The following is an 18,626-nucleotide window of genomic DNA, read 5'->3' as shown; positions in this document are numbered from 1 at the left end:
GTAGTTGATTATTAATTCTAACCTAGTATCTTTCCTCCAAGTACTTTGTAGGTCAAACTGAGATCCCCAAGATGCTGTTGCAACATCCAAAACCTCTAAATCATGTAGGAGATTCAAATCCTCCCATAGAGTTCCAGAAAGGCATCTGGGAGAAGCTGGGGTAGAGCATTGTACCAGACATAGGAAATTAAATACCCATACAACATACTGTGATAGAGGCTGGCATAAATGTTCTGCAAACAAAAGTGTTGTCTCTTTCTGGCAAAAAATCTTTCTTTACCCTGTAAGTCTTAAAAAAATTAATTTTTTGTTGGGTTTTGCTTTTGTGGTTTTTGGGGGGGTTTTAACTTCTCAAAAACAATATTGCCAACAGGAAGAAACCGGCTGCCTCTCTTTTATTTCACCATCTTTGAACTTAAAGAAATAACCACTGTGAAGCAGGTTGACTAAAGAATAGTGTCAGTATTTTTCATGATCTTATATGAAAAGGAATAATTTCTTTATATTCATATTAAGTAGCAGTCACTTGATTTTGAAAGGAAAATGATGTTACAAAAAAAAAAAAAAAAAAAAAAAAAAAAAAAATTCAGTCAGTCTTTGTATGATAGGTGGAGGAGAAATGTTTCCAGCATTTGCACTCCTCTGCTTTTCTGTGCAGTCCTCTTGCAGGAGGTATTCTGCTGATAAACTTCAAGGCCACAGACATTTGCTCCTTTTCACATTCACAGACAGGCAATATTACTTGGCCCAACTCATTCTCATAAATAGAAAATCACATCCAAGACTAAACACTCCTGGAAAATTAATGCAAAGGACAAGTAGTGGCTGGAGCACACCCAGGGTAAAACCAAACACACAGACCTGCAGCAAGTTCAAGGAGCTTTTTATACTCAGCTAGAAAGTGAAAAGGAGACAACCTGAATTTGGGTGTCTTTCTCAAAGGCCAGGGCCCTTCCATTGCTGTGGCATCAGGGCCTCCTGACAGCACTGCTACACACAAAAGCTTGCAAAGTCTTGAAACTTTGAGATGGCCCCAAGAAAGGTTTCAATCCCAACCCCACCACAAATGCATTAAATTGCTACCTGCTGTTCAGAAGTGGTCAGCAAGTCATTCAAACCACTTCAATTTTGTAGTCTGATTACTATAATAGTGGAACAGCTCAGGATGATGACAAGTTATAACCAACCCTATTTTTAATTGCAACTTAAGGCCATCATCCTGCTTCCAAGATCCTAAACAAGGTACTAAGCATTATCCTGAGTACCCCATGGGCTGACCAAACATCTCCCTGTGTTCCTGTGTCTAATATAATTCTAATTCTAGCCTCTGTTATTGCCAGAAGTGAGAACTAAAGCCTCCTCTGGCCAAGTCAGTAGATTTTCCCTTAGACTGCAGCTCCTCCTCCTTACTCTATTCAGTTCATCTTAGCACTGACAAGAGCTCACCACATTAATTAAAGCCAAGGTCTTATAACATCCAGTATGCTTCATAATGTGGAATTCAATCACATGCAGGAATATATGATACTCTAAGAAAAACAACAATACACTGAAAACTCTTGTCTATAAACAGGGTATTCAGATGTAATGTGCCATTCCTCAACATTCCTCACATGTCTGTGAATGCCAGCATCAAGATTTTCCATTTAAAAGACATTTAGAACATCTTGTAGCTAGTTTCAGCTGCTCACCACTGAAATCACATACTTTCATGTGTTTCAAAGTAAAGTGGAAATTTCTGACTTTTCTCCAAAGCTAAGAGTTACTGCTCTCCCCTCAGGATCTCAGGATCCCAAAATTGGCATCCTGAAGTACCCTATCATTTCACTAGATTGGTCTAGCTTCACTTACCGTGCACATAATGTATTTTTTCAACATTTTCTATACTAGGATGGGAAACAAAAGAAATTCAATGGACTAGGCAGTCAGTCAGGTTTCATTTTTAAATAAAAAGGCTTATAACTAGAGAGATAGTATATATGGCACATCTGCTAAAAACTCAGTTCCTAGCCTGGTACAAATCTCTAGACTTCCATTCAAGCTTGAGCCGAAATAGCCTACAGTCCCATGTGAGAGTATCAGAAGATTTGAGTAGTAATTTAAGAGATAAAATAAGGACTAGCTTTATTTATGTAAAATGGCAATTTATTGGGAAAAAAACAAACAAAAAAACCCCCAAAACAAAACAAAAAACCAGAAAAACATCAAAAACAAAAAACAAACAAAAATGCTAACCACAAAGTAGATGTTAACAGGAATGAACATTTATAAAAATCCATCAAATGAGCACGATTTAATCACAGAGTGAGTCTGAACTGCTGAAGTGTCAGAGCATGCTCTGAACTGTGTGAGAGAAATGATACAGAAATCATCATCCAATATTTGCCATTGTAGCTGGAGACAGGCGAATAGGAGCTGGGAGGATATTGGATGTAGGGGTCACTAACAGTAGGATTTAAAAGAAAATTGTACCAAAACAGCAAAAATAAGATACGTAAACAATTATTAAGCATCCTAACAATGAATTATGAAATGATAAGAACAAAATAAGGGAACTACTGGACAAGGAGAAAAAACTCATTCTCCAATAAATGAAAAGAGTCAGTGCAGATTTTGGATGGGCTGCAAAATGCCTGTGCAGCTCAGATAGCAGATCTGCCTCTGCCTCAGATCCACACCAAGGGACTAGCACCACTGCAAGTGCCATACCCATATCCAAGAGATATTGTGGTATTTGCCTAGCTGGGCAAAAGCTTTTTTTTTTTTTTTTTTTTTTTAGCTAAAACCTAGGACATTTAGTATTTTTTCCATTATTTCATCTCTGTAATAATTTGAAATAATTCAGATTCTACATATCATTTTCCTTACTTATGCAATGCAAACCTCAAAACTTCAGAATTTCTTAAACAGAACACTACGATTTGTGATTTTTTAAAAAAGTTAAATATTTTACTGTTATTTCTTGCTGAAAATTCTGAGCAAATGGCTCCTGAAATAAGTTATTCTCAATCCAGCCTTTATTCTGACATAAAATATCAATTGCAAAGGAGTTACTGACCTATCTGCCTTAATTTAGACCATACATGGTGAATGATTTAAGTAATTGTGTATTCATGTTGCTTGCCTGAGAGATGCATTAGTCACATTGCCTTTGACCTATTTTTTACAAACAGTGATTCCTCCTCTATTGAGCATCACAACTCTGTCAGCCCTGTGACTACAAGCTGTGAATTGACAAAAATAGTGCTGAGCCTTAGGGCTATTTTTTTTGCACAGACTGGTTTCCATATTGAGAGGAGAGGGAGAGATAACACACCACAATTTGCCTAGATGGGTAATAATGCAGATTCATTAATTATTAAAATCCACATGCTGTAGAAATCACCTTTGCTATCTCTCTGATGATGTATTAAATTAAAATCAATAATAGGAGAAATTAAGTTATATTGCTCCGATAAATCACAAAAATACAATTGCATGATATGGCAGGTGAGCTCACACAATAGAGACATAGGAAGTAAAGAGCACAAATGTACTTAAGAGAAAAAGAGGAAAAAGAAAGAAAGAAAAATTAAATAAATCTAAACTAAAAATAAAAGAATTTGGATTCTTTAAACCTGCCTAAAAATCAAGATTCCCAGAAAAATCCTCAGACAAACAGAAGGCTACAGACATATATTTCCATTCTTTTAACTGGGATCCCCCTCTTTTACACTACATAACATTTGCAGCAGGAAACGGTGCTGTGCATTAGCTCTGCTGTGTTTCTCAGAAGGCTGCAAATCTGATATTAAAGTGCAAGTCACAAGGCTTTTTATAATTGCAAATGAGAACACATCATGGCACAACTGCTTACCTCCACAACTGGCCCCATCAGCTTGCACACTGGTTTGGGCTGAAGAAGGGGCTGGATCCTTGGGTGCAGGCAGCTGAGGAGTTTCCTCCTGGGTTGGCAGAAATGCAGAGCACAGATCAGTTTCAAGGGCTTGTAGCTTCAACAAAGAATTCTGCAGACAAAAGCAGAACATTGGGCTAGAGAGAGAACAACAGAATGCAGCAAAGGCTCTTCAACTCACTGAGCCCATTAGCAGTGCCTGCAAAGGGGTGTTCACTCCCAGCTCTGAGGGGACGTGCTGGAGAACAAACGTGCACAGTTCCACGAGTTTCTTGACTTCTGGTTATTTAAGTCCCGATTTACAGAGAATATTCACAACACGTGGGAAAGATGACTTTGTCAGCAAAAGACGATTTATTCTTGGAAGCCAAAGAGATGGTGTCCCTTTTCCTGGTCTTGAAGCAATATACCAAGCAAGCAGTTCATTCATTGGGCTGACATCACGATCTGATGACATTATGTCCCTCCCCGTTTACCATTCATAAAAAAACAAATCTCCCACCCAAGCCTATTGTGCAGCAGGCAGTGGTAAACAAAGAGTTACTGAGAATGTGCTCCCTCATTGGATTCTTGGAAGAGATATTTTTTAATTGGCTTTTTTAGACATACTCCTCTATGCAGACGTATCTTTTATGTAGGCTGCTGCTTCTACAGGGCAACCTAATCGTTCCCTATCTGGTGCAAAAGTAAAATTAACAGATTGCTATCACTTACTGCAGAAAAATCAATGAGGACAAAGCTAGTTAACTATAACATCACTTCTAGCTACTGTGTCATGGCTGGTCCATTTTCTATTTTAATCTCTAGGACAGCATGTAATATTCAGCTGTACAATCTGACAGAAGAATCTTGCTGTGATGTAAATGCTGTGAAAACCCTAATCACCATCTGAGCAGGCAAAATGAGTCACTGCCATGCCCCATGCATTCAGTTTCCCTCTCAAGTGAAATACAACTTGAAACATAAAACAAGTTAACAGAAGAAAGGCTGACTTAATATTCACACAGTTGGCACACACAGGATTCTATGTAAAATTTTAAGTCACTCAAATGGTATTTGTGAAGATCAAATTCTGAAAAAAAAAAAAATCTAAGTTACAAAAGAAAAAAAATTCCTTAGGCTTATACCCTGAAAAGCTCCTTTCCCCATTCTGTGAAGTACTTGAAACCCAATGAAATAATAAGTATATTCATTGAGATAGTTTTCTCCATATAACAATGTCACCTATGTACAGAGTAGTTGAATATTGATTAATATAATTTTTATTGTAATAAAGCCCTTTACAAATGCAAGGATGTCAGTGCTTTTAGGTAAAAAGAAAAAAGAAATTTAAAAAACCAAATCTAATTTGGTGGAGAGCATCAGGGTAGATTTCAGCCTTAACCCTTTCATTCCTTTTATAGAATTCAGGCAATAAAAAGGGATCTTTTTCTAGGAGAGACCTCAAACCAGGGAAGTTTTGAAAAAGCACAAGATCACTATAACTAGGTCCTGCACCCCTCTATGTGCTGTTAGAACTGCTTCAAAATCCATACCCTATTCTGCAAAATAGATTAGGTTGCATCAAATGCTTTGACTTCAGCCTCAATTTAGGTCAAAAGGAATCTGGGAATATATTCTTTCTCCTAGTCCCAGAGCAAACAAGAGCTCTGGCCATGCCTATCAGAAGAGACTGATATTACAGACATGTAATCAAAGAAATAGTTTGAATTATATATTTTAGAATTAAGGTCCTCTCATCTGTTGTCAAGATACATTTTGACATTTCATCCTGCAATACCAGGAAAGAAGTGATTGCAAGATCGAGCACTTATTATTCACAATGAACTGTCTAAATGTAACAGTATTCTTTTAAAAATGGCACGATAGATCTGTCTCCATGACCTGAGGCACAGGACACTTCTACTATTCCCAGGTACAGGTTGCATTAACAACCTGCCATTTGTAAGGATAATTTACCCATCTTGACCATCATCTTCACACCTCTTGACTCATCTTCACATCAGTTTCTCCAGGACTCTTGGATAACTGGCATCTTATCCTTGTCATTTACTGACGATATTTGGTCGAATATTTTACATTTATACTTCAAACTGATCTGGCTCCTTTGACCTGTCTGCTAGAAAGTTTATACCAAGTGTGCGAATGTTTCCAACGTGGGATTTACCAGCGAAGACCAATATGAGGACTTCACTCAGCCTCTCTGTTTATGGCCATTTCACCTCAGTGCCCATTTTATATGTCAGCCAGCCAGCAGCCCCAGTGATACTCCATCTGGCTTCTGCTTTTGATGTATTTAGTAGACTTCTTACTACCAATCTGAGCATCTCTTATTGTTGCCCAAAGTCAAAACACAAACCAACAGAGTGTCAGTTTATGCGGTGCTTTATTCGGGGCCCGGGAAACCTGAGGACTGGCGTCCCAAGTCAGGATTCTGACGATCCCCATTTTCGGTTCAGCTTTTATACCCTTTTTACAATGAAACCTTCGTGCGGAATTTCAGTTGCGAAACAGTTACATACATCATGCAGATAACAATAGAGAGACATCCACGAACCACAAATCTCTCATACTTTTTCAACTTAAGATATTGTTTTGACTGTCTCCCACCATCAACCCCCCTTACATGCGTAATAACCCTTATCTTCAATGTCAGTTTACTTTTCTTCATGTTCATGCTCGACTAATCCCTTTTGATAAGCTGTTCCCCTCTTCCCAGCACATTCCTTGTTGATAAACTGTTCCCCTCTTCTCAGCACATTAACACTTTCCTTGTCAGTTTCCTGTTTTTCTGTCCTGCTTGACCAGTCCAAACCTCAGCATAACTACTTCTAAATTTCCACCTCCCCCGCCACCTGCAACATTATGAGGCATTTAAAAAAATCTTTAATCCTCTACAGAGCTTACTTGTATTAGAGATCAAACAACTTAAACTATGAAACTATCTCACCTTCAACAGTGTTCAAGTGGCAGTGAATCTTTGTCAAGAGAAGGGTGCTGACTTGAATTATGCCCATGACACTGTTTTGGGAAGAGTTTTCATTACATGACAGGCCTCATTTTCCACTGCTTCTCAAACAAAGTGGCCATGGAATTATCACCACAAATGGGCAGTGTTTTATAGTCATTAATGTCATAGAATCACAGAATGGGTTGGGTTGGAAGATCACCTAGTTCCAACCACCCTGCCTGGGCAGGGACAACTTCCACTAGGCCAGGTTGCTATGTCATCTAGAAAAAGATGACTATACCAGTTACAGGTCATTGAGGTCCTTATCATGAGAAGTGCTGATGGCAAGTAAGGAAAACATAGGTAAACATACCAGAAGAACATACCAACAAGGTGAACATAAGCAAATATCTCATAAGTATACCTAACTTTCACAGACTGTTATTTCACTCATTTGACAAAAAAAAAAAAAAAAAAAAAAAAAAAATCCCATATAAAGACAAGATATTCACTTGGAATTAAGGTTTCTTATGACACATATTTATGGTAAGTTCAGTATAAAAGCATTCACACATACTACACTGTTAAACATTGTATTTTGGCAATGCTTATGCTATAATTCACCAGCTGATTTATATTCAGTTTCTCTAAATGATATTTTTCACCCATTTGTAAAAGGTGGGTGGATAGCAAATTTTCAGTCCCTGCCAAATACTAAATAATAATAATAATAATAATAATAATAATAATAATAATAATAATAATAATAATAATAATAAATGGAATTACCCTACATGACTTTGTGAATATATTGAGAGGAATTTGATGTAGGGAGAAAAAGATCATTTTGATCATTTTGATGTTAACAGGGAGATAATGATTCTGGAGTATACCATCTACCTCATCTTCTAAACTACAGATGAGTACTACAGCACTGCTACAGCACAATATGTGTGAAAAGCCACCACGTGTTTATGGGAACACACAAAAGGTGATATAGCCTTAAGCAATGGCCAAGCAAAGATCTGCCCAGCATCACCTGGGCAACAGGAGCATCCTACTAAATGGGAGGGATGTCCTTGCTGCCTGCCCTGTTGCATGTCCTGTCCTCTCAAGGTTATCTGAAAACTTACTGATCGCTTCCAACTTTCCCCTAATTCTCCAGTACTTCCCAGTACCTGTACAGCCCTGATGTGACTGCAGGTGTCCTGCCACAGTGGTGGGGATGTGCACCCTTCTGTTGCACACACTGAGCAACACATCTAATCTGGGTATAAGCCAGCCTGGGCACATGTTACTTATAACTCTTCCATGGTCGAGACCTGCCCCTGGGGCTCACCTGACTGACCTCTGCTCTTGGCCACTTAAAAGAAGTTGCAAAACATGTTAGAAAGAAATACCAACCACTAAAATACAGAGAGGGAAATGTTAGGTCATGGTGAGTGGCATTGTACATTTCAGTCAGCTCTTACGTGAAAAACCAACATCACTGAATTTAAGTTATGGCATATGGTATCAGCTAATGACCTCAGTTCCAATATTGCAGATTTGATGCTCATTCCAGCTTTAATCTGATGCCTAACACTAGTGCTGCTGATTCAGTAATTCCTGATCCATGCTAATGCATGTTTGAAAAAGAAGCAATTTCTCTCAGACAAAGTTTTATATCTATTCTTATGTCCTCTTAAAGTAACTGAAAATTGGAGGATCTTAAACTATGCCAGTTCCAGTAGAAGAACAAAACCATCTGTCACTATCACAGATCAAAGATAGTGGGAAAAATAAAGACATTTACAGGAAGACCAAGAAAAGCAGGAAGAGAGGCAGTGTGGTACTTCTATTTGTTATTTTTGCTAATGTTTTGAGAAAAGTTTGTCATTAAAGTATCATGCCTCTTGCCTGCTGGAGAAAAAACAGCACAAAAGGATTGCCAGCTGCAGAGGAAGCTCAGCCTGTAGTAAAGAAACCATCTTTACAAACAAGTAAGCCTGCAGAATGTACCCCCACTCACTATTTTTCTCTCCATCCAAAGATTATTGAAAATTAAGAGCTGAGGTCTGAGGGCAAGGAATTATTGGGATGATGAATAACCTCTTACACCAAGAGACAAATAACATGTGCCTGCTGCTAAATCCCTCTGAAGAGTGGGATACTGAATGAACGCACTCCAAAAATCACCAGAATGCTGTATCAACGAATAGCTTCCTGAAAAAGTTTATAAACTTTTTCTTGGCAGGTGCCATCAGTAAGTCCCCCTCCAGCCAGAGGTCCCTGCATGGAGTGCTGCAGGACCAGCACCATGGGACGTGTTGGTGAGCACATTCCAGGGGCCCAGAGCCACAGCAGAACCAAACCTGCCAAACACTCAGTGCTTGCTGTATATCTGCAGGGAGAGCAGCCAGCCAGCCAAGGCCACAGGAGCTACTGCTGGCAGAAATGCTCCCTTTCTGTGATAAAGCATTAGTATCAGCAGCATCCTTTGTTTCAGCCTTGTGGACATCCTAAAGGCTGGCAAATTTAAGAACTGAGGGAAGAGGGAAAGGGAACAGCTCTGCCCCACCCATGGACCCTGCCTGCTCTCAGGCTGGAGACTGACAAGGAAAAGAGAAGAGAAACAAAGCCCAAACTTGGTGCCTTCTGCAGAAACTGAAACCACCTTGCCCCACACACAACGTTTCTGAGGATTATGGATGCCTGCCCCCTGCTCCTGCCCCACGACAGGAAGGCAGCTATTCTATTATATCCAGTTTATTGCTGGATTTACTGGATTTGCTGGATTTATGAAATCAGATGAGGCAGAGAAGGAGAATAACCTTTCAGTATTTAATGGCCTTTGAAGTTATCCATAAAGAAACAAAACTGAGCAAATGTCAATGTGCTCTATTTCTTCACTATTAGGAAATTAATGCTTTCGTATGTTACATTAGAACAGTGATGCATAAAAGCATCTCCCTTGTTTTTCAGTCTTACAGTTTGGGCTAAAGTAAGATAGGCATATTTTATGTGAATATAAATAAACCTCTGCAGTGTCTGCTTTGGCAATATTTGTGTCTTAAGGCATATGACATTTTCAATTCAGAACTTCCTTTACAAACAAACAAAAATAAAATAGTACAAGATACTCCTGGGTGAATAGTGAAGAGAAACAACACTTTCTCTAATCCAAGAAGGGATTGTTTTCCTATGGCCCATCTGCATTTGGGTTTGCAGTAGAGCTAGATACAATACAATCTAGGATTTTGCATAAGAAAGCACCAGAATATAACCCTTGTTCCTTCCTCAGAAATTATTAGCAAATTATTATAATTTCTCATCCAATTATCTGGTTTCATATCTTAATTTGATTGTATTTATAATAATATTTTTGTCTTAACCTTTAAGGAATTTGCAAGAATTTTAAAAGGAAGATGTTAAGTGGAAGCTTTGGTGATTATTTGCAATGATACCTCTCAAAAGAAACAATAACTTAATGATTTCTCTCAGAGCAGAGCTTTAACTGGTTAGACACAGGCTGAGTGTACTGCCTTATATTGGTCATGGAACATGCCTTACAAGTTAGCATTGAGATTTTCAATAGTGAGCTGCACAACAATACAAATACACAGGAAATAATTTATTTTAAGGAGAAAACTAAGTCTGAATTCCTTTAAAAGGATACATTGTGGTTTTCCCCTAGTGAAAGCCAGGCATCTATTAATAGCCAAAAATGTTCTCTGTCTCATTTTGGAAACAAAGCTCTCTTTTCCATGGTTAGACAGGAATGGGATTCCCTTCTCCCCAGCTTTTCTGTTTTTTCCCCTGCTGCTGTTGTTCTGTTTTCTTGGTCTACTCTTAAAAATATTGCCTGCTCCTTGTTTAATTCCAGCACCCTTCACTGCCCTTGCAGTGTGTACCATACTCTGTCCTAATATGCAGATCCCCTGGTTTGTGGGTGACATTTTCTAAGGCTTCTCACTCTGAATAATTGCAAAGTTTCAGTTTAGCCTTCAGTACATTGCTAATTGTGAGAGCCCAGCCCAAACTCATTCGTTGGTTGACACGATCACACCAACAGCTCCTTTGTGCTCTGCTCTCTCACACTCTTCCTGGAATAATCCCTGTGAAAACAGCTCTTGTTTCAAGCGCCACAGGTCCTACTTGGCTTTCCTTGCTTCCTCTCTTCACTCCATCTCCTCCTACCACCCATCTTACAACAAGAATACCTTCTAGACTACATTATACATAGTTTATTTATGCAGGATGTAGCAACCTTGAGAACTTCTTATTTTTAAACAAAACATAATTGATAGCTGAACATTTTAGAGCTGTAATATGAGGAAAATATCAAATGGTCTTGAAACACATCATTTTACTCAGTAAATATTATATGTCTAATTCTTTTAAGAGCACAGTCAGAAAGCATCATAAAGTTGGCTTAGAATATTTTTTTAAATCTCTTGCTTTTGGCTTTAAAACTATTGTAGCAGTTTTGTAGCACTTTTTTTTTTAAGCTTTTCTCAAAAAACATCACTAGAATGATTCATTATAAAGCTAATCTATGGTTCTCAAGTGATTACATTACTCCAGGTCTTTAGAATTAATAAAACAAAACATCTAATTAAAATCTGTAACATTATATTTCAACTTTTGGTAAAGCTTACCTCATTTAAGTTGTAAAATTGCTCAGTAGCTTCTTTTGGTGAAATGTATGTGTTCTGATCTATTCTACAAAACAAAACAAGAATTTTCACTCAATAGAATGCTTTTGTGTGTTGCAAATATCTGCAAATATCTTTTCATCATGTCTGTACATAAATTAACTTATGGGATAAAGTTGTTTTATTAAAGAAATAACATTTCTATGCAAATAACATCTGTATTTTATACCTCATTCAAAACAACAGTTGTTTAATTGGAATCCTAAATAATATATTTAAACTGTGAATGATGCCCTGGTAACTATTACATTAAAATCTGGGCTCACTCTGTCACACACAAAAAGTTCTACAGAATCATTATCAGGTTTCAGTATCTTGGAGAGCTTGTAGGGTTAAAGCCAAGAAAAAGCTCAAACATATGTCTACATCTAAGCATGATTTGTCCCACATGCTCTAAGTCAGTAACAGTAGCTTTTCTTTCAGAATCATAAAGAATAAATCCATATTTAAATTTGATGGTATTTTTATGATTCCACTCTTCAACTTTCTGCTTAAATTCTGTTTTGGAAATTTCACAGAGACCCAAGGGACTCTCCTGAGGAGCTGGAAATCATTTGAGGATGACAGACATCTACATTTTCTAATGAGTGCCACTTTGCAGCCATCAGAGATGTCTGTATCTTTGGATTTCCCTCAGTGTTTCACTTCTCCACATGAAAACAGGAAAGGAAGGTCCTTGTCCAGCAAGGGGAAAATCTCTTTCCTCTGACTACAGCTCATGAGACAAATGTCCCACATCCAGGCAGATGTGGTTGTGACCTAAAACTCCACACACCTACCAGCCTGAGGATTAGATACAAATCCACAAAAGGAATGAAACTGAAACCTAAATTTTTTTTTCCATGGATTAGGTAAGCAACCTGAATAGCTTCATATCACAGCTCAGTCCTTTCTGTAAGCAGAGGTTTTCCACACTCAACTTCCAAGTCTGACGAGGGTGTATCACAAGTTACCTGGCAACTCACCCAAACCTAGAAACTGCTGCTGTCTCAGAGAATGGGATTTCTCATTGTTGAGGGGGTGTCAGTGCTGGCCCCTGAGAGACTCATTCACAGACATGAGCAAAACTAACATAAAGCCCAGATTCCTTTGGCTCCTTTGGAAAAATAATATCTGTTTTTCAACCTATTGTGCTCAGTCGTCCCAGCAAAACCTATCAGTTTTAGAAGTCTCTGGAGACCTCAAAAACAGCACAGACAGATGCCCAGGCACTTATTTTAGTTCTTCATAGACTTACAAAGCATTTAAAGACTGAAATGCTGGATATCCCTCTGTCCTTACTAAAACAGATACATTAGATATATTCACACCAGGGTGAGCAGCCATTTGCCTCCAAACAGGATCCAAAGTACACAGTTCACCTGGGAACAAAAAGCAGTCATTTTGGTGGTAGCACAGCTAGCAGCAGAATGGGAGGTATCACAGGCCAGCCAGCCTGCACCTGCTTCAAGATGCACAGATACAAAATCAAAAGTCAGCAATATATTTAAGCAGCAAAGGGCCTCGGCTGACTGCTGCACAAGCACCTATCTACACCTGTGTCTGAGACAGCTGCAGGTTCTTGGTTTGGGTGAGTTGCCAGGTAACTTGTGATACACACTTGTCAGGCTTTGAAGTTGAGTGTGCAAAGCTTCTGTTTGTTTTGGGGAAGGCGTAGCTGTGATATGAAACTATTCAGGTTGCTCACCTAATCCATGGAAAAGAATTTATTAGGTTTCAGTTTCATTCCTTTTAGCTCTTCACATATATATATTTTGTAATCTCACCTGAAAGTGAGCAGCAAATGTCTCCATAATGTGAGAGGAACAGAAGGAAAATGGAATTACAGAAACAAAAAGGATAAAGCCTAACAACCAACCTCTATCTTTTAAGCAGCAGAGAGGACTATAAGGCAGCAGAATAAAGTTATAGAAAGTTTAAGAAAACTGAGTTAAAGAGAAATGAGAAAAAGCATGGGGATAGCAAAAGGACTAATTCAATAGGAAGTTTGAGTTTGGTTTAATAACTTGTAAGGAAGGACCTGCAAGGCTACGAACAGATTAAATAACTAATGGAGAAAATATATTTAGAGTGATTTATTGTATTGAACCAGAGCCAGACATAAAGGAAAGGAAGAAAAGGACATGTCGCTTCTGGTATTCCTTTGGATGTCTCCTTTCAGGGTGCATAACACACAGCATACATGAATTTTCTTTGAAAAAGGAAAACAAAATACCTAAGTACTAGAAGCAGTTCTACAATGGCAAGTTTTACACAATTCTCAGCTGTATCTCTCATGGTTCTTGCACTCTGGAGAGTAAAATGTTCACAGCACCTCTGAGGTACCCTCTCCACAATAAGGTTGATGTCTGCTGTTTCAGGGATGCAGAAGTCTTGCATTTTACTGTTTCTTTCTCACTAAAAATACTGCAGTAAAATGCTCTTAGTTCTCCATCCATTGGATTCTGAAGATACTGAAATCATTGTAACTATTTTTGTGTGAAGACCATTTACATTAAAAGTCATATATGTACACCAAGCTGAACTTACTCTACCATGAGAGTTTTGTTTTCACCATGATTAACTGCTCTGCTAGGGAAATGCAGATTATCTGACTGTCACCAGGCAACAAAGGGCTTACAGTTTAGTAACTATGGGTTGGATCCTACTCTCATTAAAAGTTAATCACAAAATATCCATTAACTTCAAAAGCATCAGGAACAAGCCCTAATTTTCCATCTGTGCTGAGTACCTCAAAATTATTTTAAGCCTTAGATGAAATTTTGAATAATTGCAGACAACCTTGATTTTGTATAATTTACACATGTAAAAATGAAAATTGAATTCTCTCTGTGGCTACTACTCATGTATGTGTTATATCATGCTTTACAAAATATGAAAGGCCTGGTTTCTCACCTTCCCTATAGACATCTGGCTTTGGCAGAATTATCCTGTTCTGCATGGCACAGATGGCAAAGATGCACCACAGTAGCGTGAACATTTGAAGCTTGTGGATATAACAAAAAATTAAATATAAACACTAATTATCATAACAGTGCTTCTACCAGACTACAAGGGGAAGGTCAAGTCACATGAACAGTGTGTTTAAAAAAGAGACCAAAGTCTAAGAATTATTGAATTATGCTTTGTTATTGAATTATAACTTCCAAGCTTGCATAAAATTGAAATAAAAGCACCTAATTTAAAAAACTGGTAAAAATGTTTAAAGACAATCTAAGTCACTTCTTATTTCCCAGACTAAACCTAACAAAAAAATGAGCATCATCTGTAATTTGTAAGTCCCAATACAGTCCAGCCCTGGATTATAGTAACCCCATCCTCAGGAGACTTCCATGTTCATGCACCATGACGCCACATCTGCTCAGTGGCTTGTGCCAATCAGTTCATTGTTGATAGCAGGGTAAATCCTGGCAAGCAAATCACATGCTGTGTGTGATGGAACCTCTTTTCCATATTCAATTCAATACTACTCTGTCCCAGTACTCCTACCCTGTTTCCAGTCTAGCAATCAGTTTCCCCCTTCCCACCATGAGGGTGGGTCTAACCAGGTTAACAGCTCAGACTTATTCAGCCAATCCAGAAGTTACACCACAAAAGTTCACAGAAAGGCAGACCCCAAAACCAAAGCACCTCAGCACCAGGAAAACAAAGTGGGCCTTTCTGAGACCTCCTCAAATGGCAAAAAACTTGATGAAACTCAGTCACCACCTTACTACAGCACTGCAGGTGAGTGGTTCAAAAGTATCCATACGAAGAAATACAGAATTGCAACAGGCTTTTGGATGAACACTAAATGCAAACTTGCAATGAAAGCACTGCCACTAAGTTCCCAAGGCTGTTTGAAGACATCTTAGGCTACTCCTTGGGCAGCTTGTTCATGGATTTTCCATGTCTTGATACAAGAAGTATCACTGGAATCATAAACACCAATATTTTAACATAAAGATTCCTGAAGAGACAGTCAGGAAATGCTAAGTCATTTCCCAGCAAAGCAATATTTCACCAGGAAATCCTGATTTGCTGACACAGAGCTATTTGCAGACACATACTGGTTGTGATGAATTTTTGCCAGGTCTGAGGCAGGACTTTGAGGGAATCTGGCCAAGTTCTCTCCCTGCTCACCTGGCTGCCTCTGTGGGAAGGCAGCCTCACAGTCTCTGCTCACTCTCCCAGCCCCACCATATGGTGCAGAGGCACCAGCATTTCTGCAGCTCCCCTGCTCCCTCCCACACATCCCTGGGCTGTAGCTGTTCAGTAGAAAGTGTGGAAACTATGTGAGTCCTGGCTTGAACTGCACTTTTAAAAGCTACTTGCTTGAAAACTGGAATACTGAAATCCTCACTAGAGTGTGATCTTATGCCAGGGCACATGGAAACCCTGGAAGAATCTGGCTGAGCTTGAGATCCACCAGGGCAGCCCAGGGCTCCGAGCATTTCCAGTTTTCCTGGAGTCATAGTTCTGACAACAAGTACCACTCCACAGCCTCTGCAGAAATTAGGGATCAGCTTGGGGACCACCTGAGACCTACTAAATGAAACCACTCCCATATTATCTAGGGTATAGAGATAAGAGGAAAAAATCAGGGTTTTTCCTTAGCAGAAAAACCCCTCAAAGTGCAGTTCCCAGTGGAGTGAGTGGAATGCAACCTTTTCTGAAATACTGACATTCCCACCTCCTGGAAGTTCCACCTTTCAGACCCTCTCTGAGTAACAGGCATCTGAAGCAAACACCATCCTCTGTTCAGGTAACTGCATACACAGCTCTGCAATCCACAACAGTTTTGCTGATTGCCTTTGAGAAGGTGATTGGTAATACCAGCTTTTTGTAATCAAATGTTCTGTTCCATACTGGCTTTCCTGTTCTTTCTTAAGAAAAGGAAACTCTCTATTGTAACCTTGTTCTTGGAGCCTGCATATAACTTTTATCTCCCAAGGGTGCAGATTATATTGCACTCTGATCCAAACCCAACTACACACAATAATGAGAACCGTATTCAACGTAATTGCTAGCAACAGTATTAGAAATTCATATTCTTAGAATAAAATATAAATGTTTCCTTCCATGCAGATGGCATTTCATATTCTAAATCATTATTGATGTTCATATGTCATGCACGATAAACACCTCTTGAAATTAAAATCCTTGATTCACAGGTCAGGCATAGCTTAACCAAGAACAAGACATTATTCCCTCATTCTTCTGGCTGTAAACCTCTTCACCAAGTCTATTCTGCCATTTTCCTCAAATCCTACTAAAACTTTTGTTACTGTTTCAGTGATTATCCTGAAATGAAAGCACCCCTCAAAAAACTAATCAACACATATACTTATGTCTCATATTTCTGTAGATTGTTTCTCATATATTGCCTGTTCTCCTCTTCTCTGTCATGTGTCTTTTTAGGAACACCACTTGTCAGGTTATCCTGAATCTAAATTGTTCTGCTTAACAGGGGCCATACTGAAAATTTTTTCATATCTCAGTAGGTTTCAGTCCATGTTAAGAAAAACTGAAACTATGCTGGGTTTAGATGCTTACATTCCCTAGAACAAAATTTTGAAAACTCTGTACAGTTTGGAGCCATCTGAGGCCTTTAAAAACCAATGAGACTAATGACAGAGCTACAGCAGTCTGCAGAAACTAAATTAAAGCAGGAGTAACAACAAGCTACACTAGAAATAATCAACCTTCCTTCTTAGTACAAGACAGAAATACTTCTCTGATCCTACACTCACTTATCTCTTAGAAGGGCCTTTCCAGTGGCATCCCTGCAGCAAGTGTGGCCATCTCCTCTTCACCAAAAACCAGAAAGCTCTTGCTTTATGCATTAGGGATCCCAGGAAAATCTAGTGTTCCAAAGCATTGATAATTTTACCAGTAATCTAGCAAAACCAGGATGGTAGACAGTGAAATTCAAGTTTGTGGACTAGCAGATGTGTTCTGTCAAAATCCAGCTATGATTGTTGCCGGCTGCCAAGACTGACTACTTAACCTTTGCCATGTCCCAGAGCAGGGCAGGCAGAAAAACAAGGCCAAACATCAAACCTTGGCAGCTGTGGTCCACAGCTTGTTGCAGGAACCAGTTCTGTGATCCTGATGCAGCAGCCAGAGATCTGCACGAGTGTGTAATTGCTCTGGCACCATCAAAGCTGACTGACAGCAGAGGGATAGGGCAAGCTGCCGGTGACCCTTTCAAGGAGTCAGCAGACACAGTGACCCCTCAAACCAAGACTGGTAATTCAACCAAGTCTGTAATTCAAAGTGCTCTGTCCCAGCTGGTTGGTGGGAATGTTTTTTTCCAAGGAAAGTTAAGTCAGTTACAGTAAATAAAGTGTGTGAGGCCAGGAGCCATGAATTAATGTTTCAAGTTCCTTATTTGACAGTAACGTTGCCTCTGTTTTGTTATAATGTAATCAAACTAACACATGCCAAAGTTGAGATCTGATCACTATGTTTCCATAGCTCTTAGCAAGGTCAGTCCAGGTACTCCTATTTAAAAGATTTAGCTGTTGTGCATAGCAGGCTTTCCAAGGACCTGCCCTGGTGTTGGAGAGGAATAAATAGCATAGTAAACAATGGTTTAATACCAAGCAAACTAAAAAGGCAAAACTGTTGAAGTGGACAGAAGAGCTTTGCTTGTGATTGCTGTTTTATTAATCCACACTCTACTCTTATCTATTCTTATCTTTGAAGTCCATGTTTCTTTCATCATGTGCCTTTCATCACTCAAAATTAACCAATGTTATTTCATTATTTACCTACACAGAGACCTCCTACTGGGGCCATTAGGTAGGTCTAACTCTGATTCCAAGCTCATTATGCTCCTCTTTACAAGATTTTTTCTTAGTATAAAGAATGCTAGAAAAAAGAAAAGCCAGGCTTCTGAGACTGGGGCTAGTTACAAAGAGTGAGATGCAGTCACAGTTCCATAACCAAGCACTGGAGAGTGAAAGCAGTTCTATGTGAAAGCTAATTAAGTACTTGGTCATTCCACTAAAGTCCCCTTTGAGAGCACGAATTAATATCACTTACAATGCTGCCTACTGAAAGCTGTGATGAAGGCATCATTTCACACAAAGCATCAAAC

At 38.9% G+C, this 18,626-nt stretch overlaps 1 protein-coding gene across 1 annotated transcript in view; it reads right to left on the bottom strand.

The window, feature by feature from the left end:
• FAM13C (family with sequence similarity 13 member C) overlaps window positions 1-18,626 on the bottom strand; it is a 49,385-nt gene that overhangs the window by 17,207 nt on the left and 13,552 nt on the right. The window contains exons 4-5 of the mRNA XM_071749205.1: window positions 11,486-11,549; window positions 3,857-4,007 (exon numbers count right to left, since the gene is read on the bottom strand). Of these exons, the coding sequence (XP_071605306.1) occupies window positions 3,857-4,007; window positions 11,486-11,549 (215 nt within the window). The remainder of the gene's footprint in view (window positions 1-3,856; window positions 4,008-11,485; window positions 11,550-18,626) is intronic.

Source organism: Heliangelus exortis, chromosome 7 (genome assembly GCF_036169615.1).
Source record: "Heliangelus exortis chromosome 7, bHelExo1.hap1, whole genome shotgun sequence".
In the NCBI taxonomy this organism is placed as follows: domain Eukaryota; kingdom Metazoa; phylum Chordata; class Aves; order Apodiformes; family Trochilidae; genus Heliangelus; species Heliangelus exortis.
This window is presented reverse-complemented; position numbering and strand designations above follow the sequence as displayed.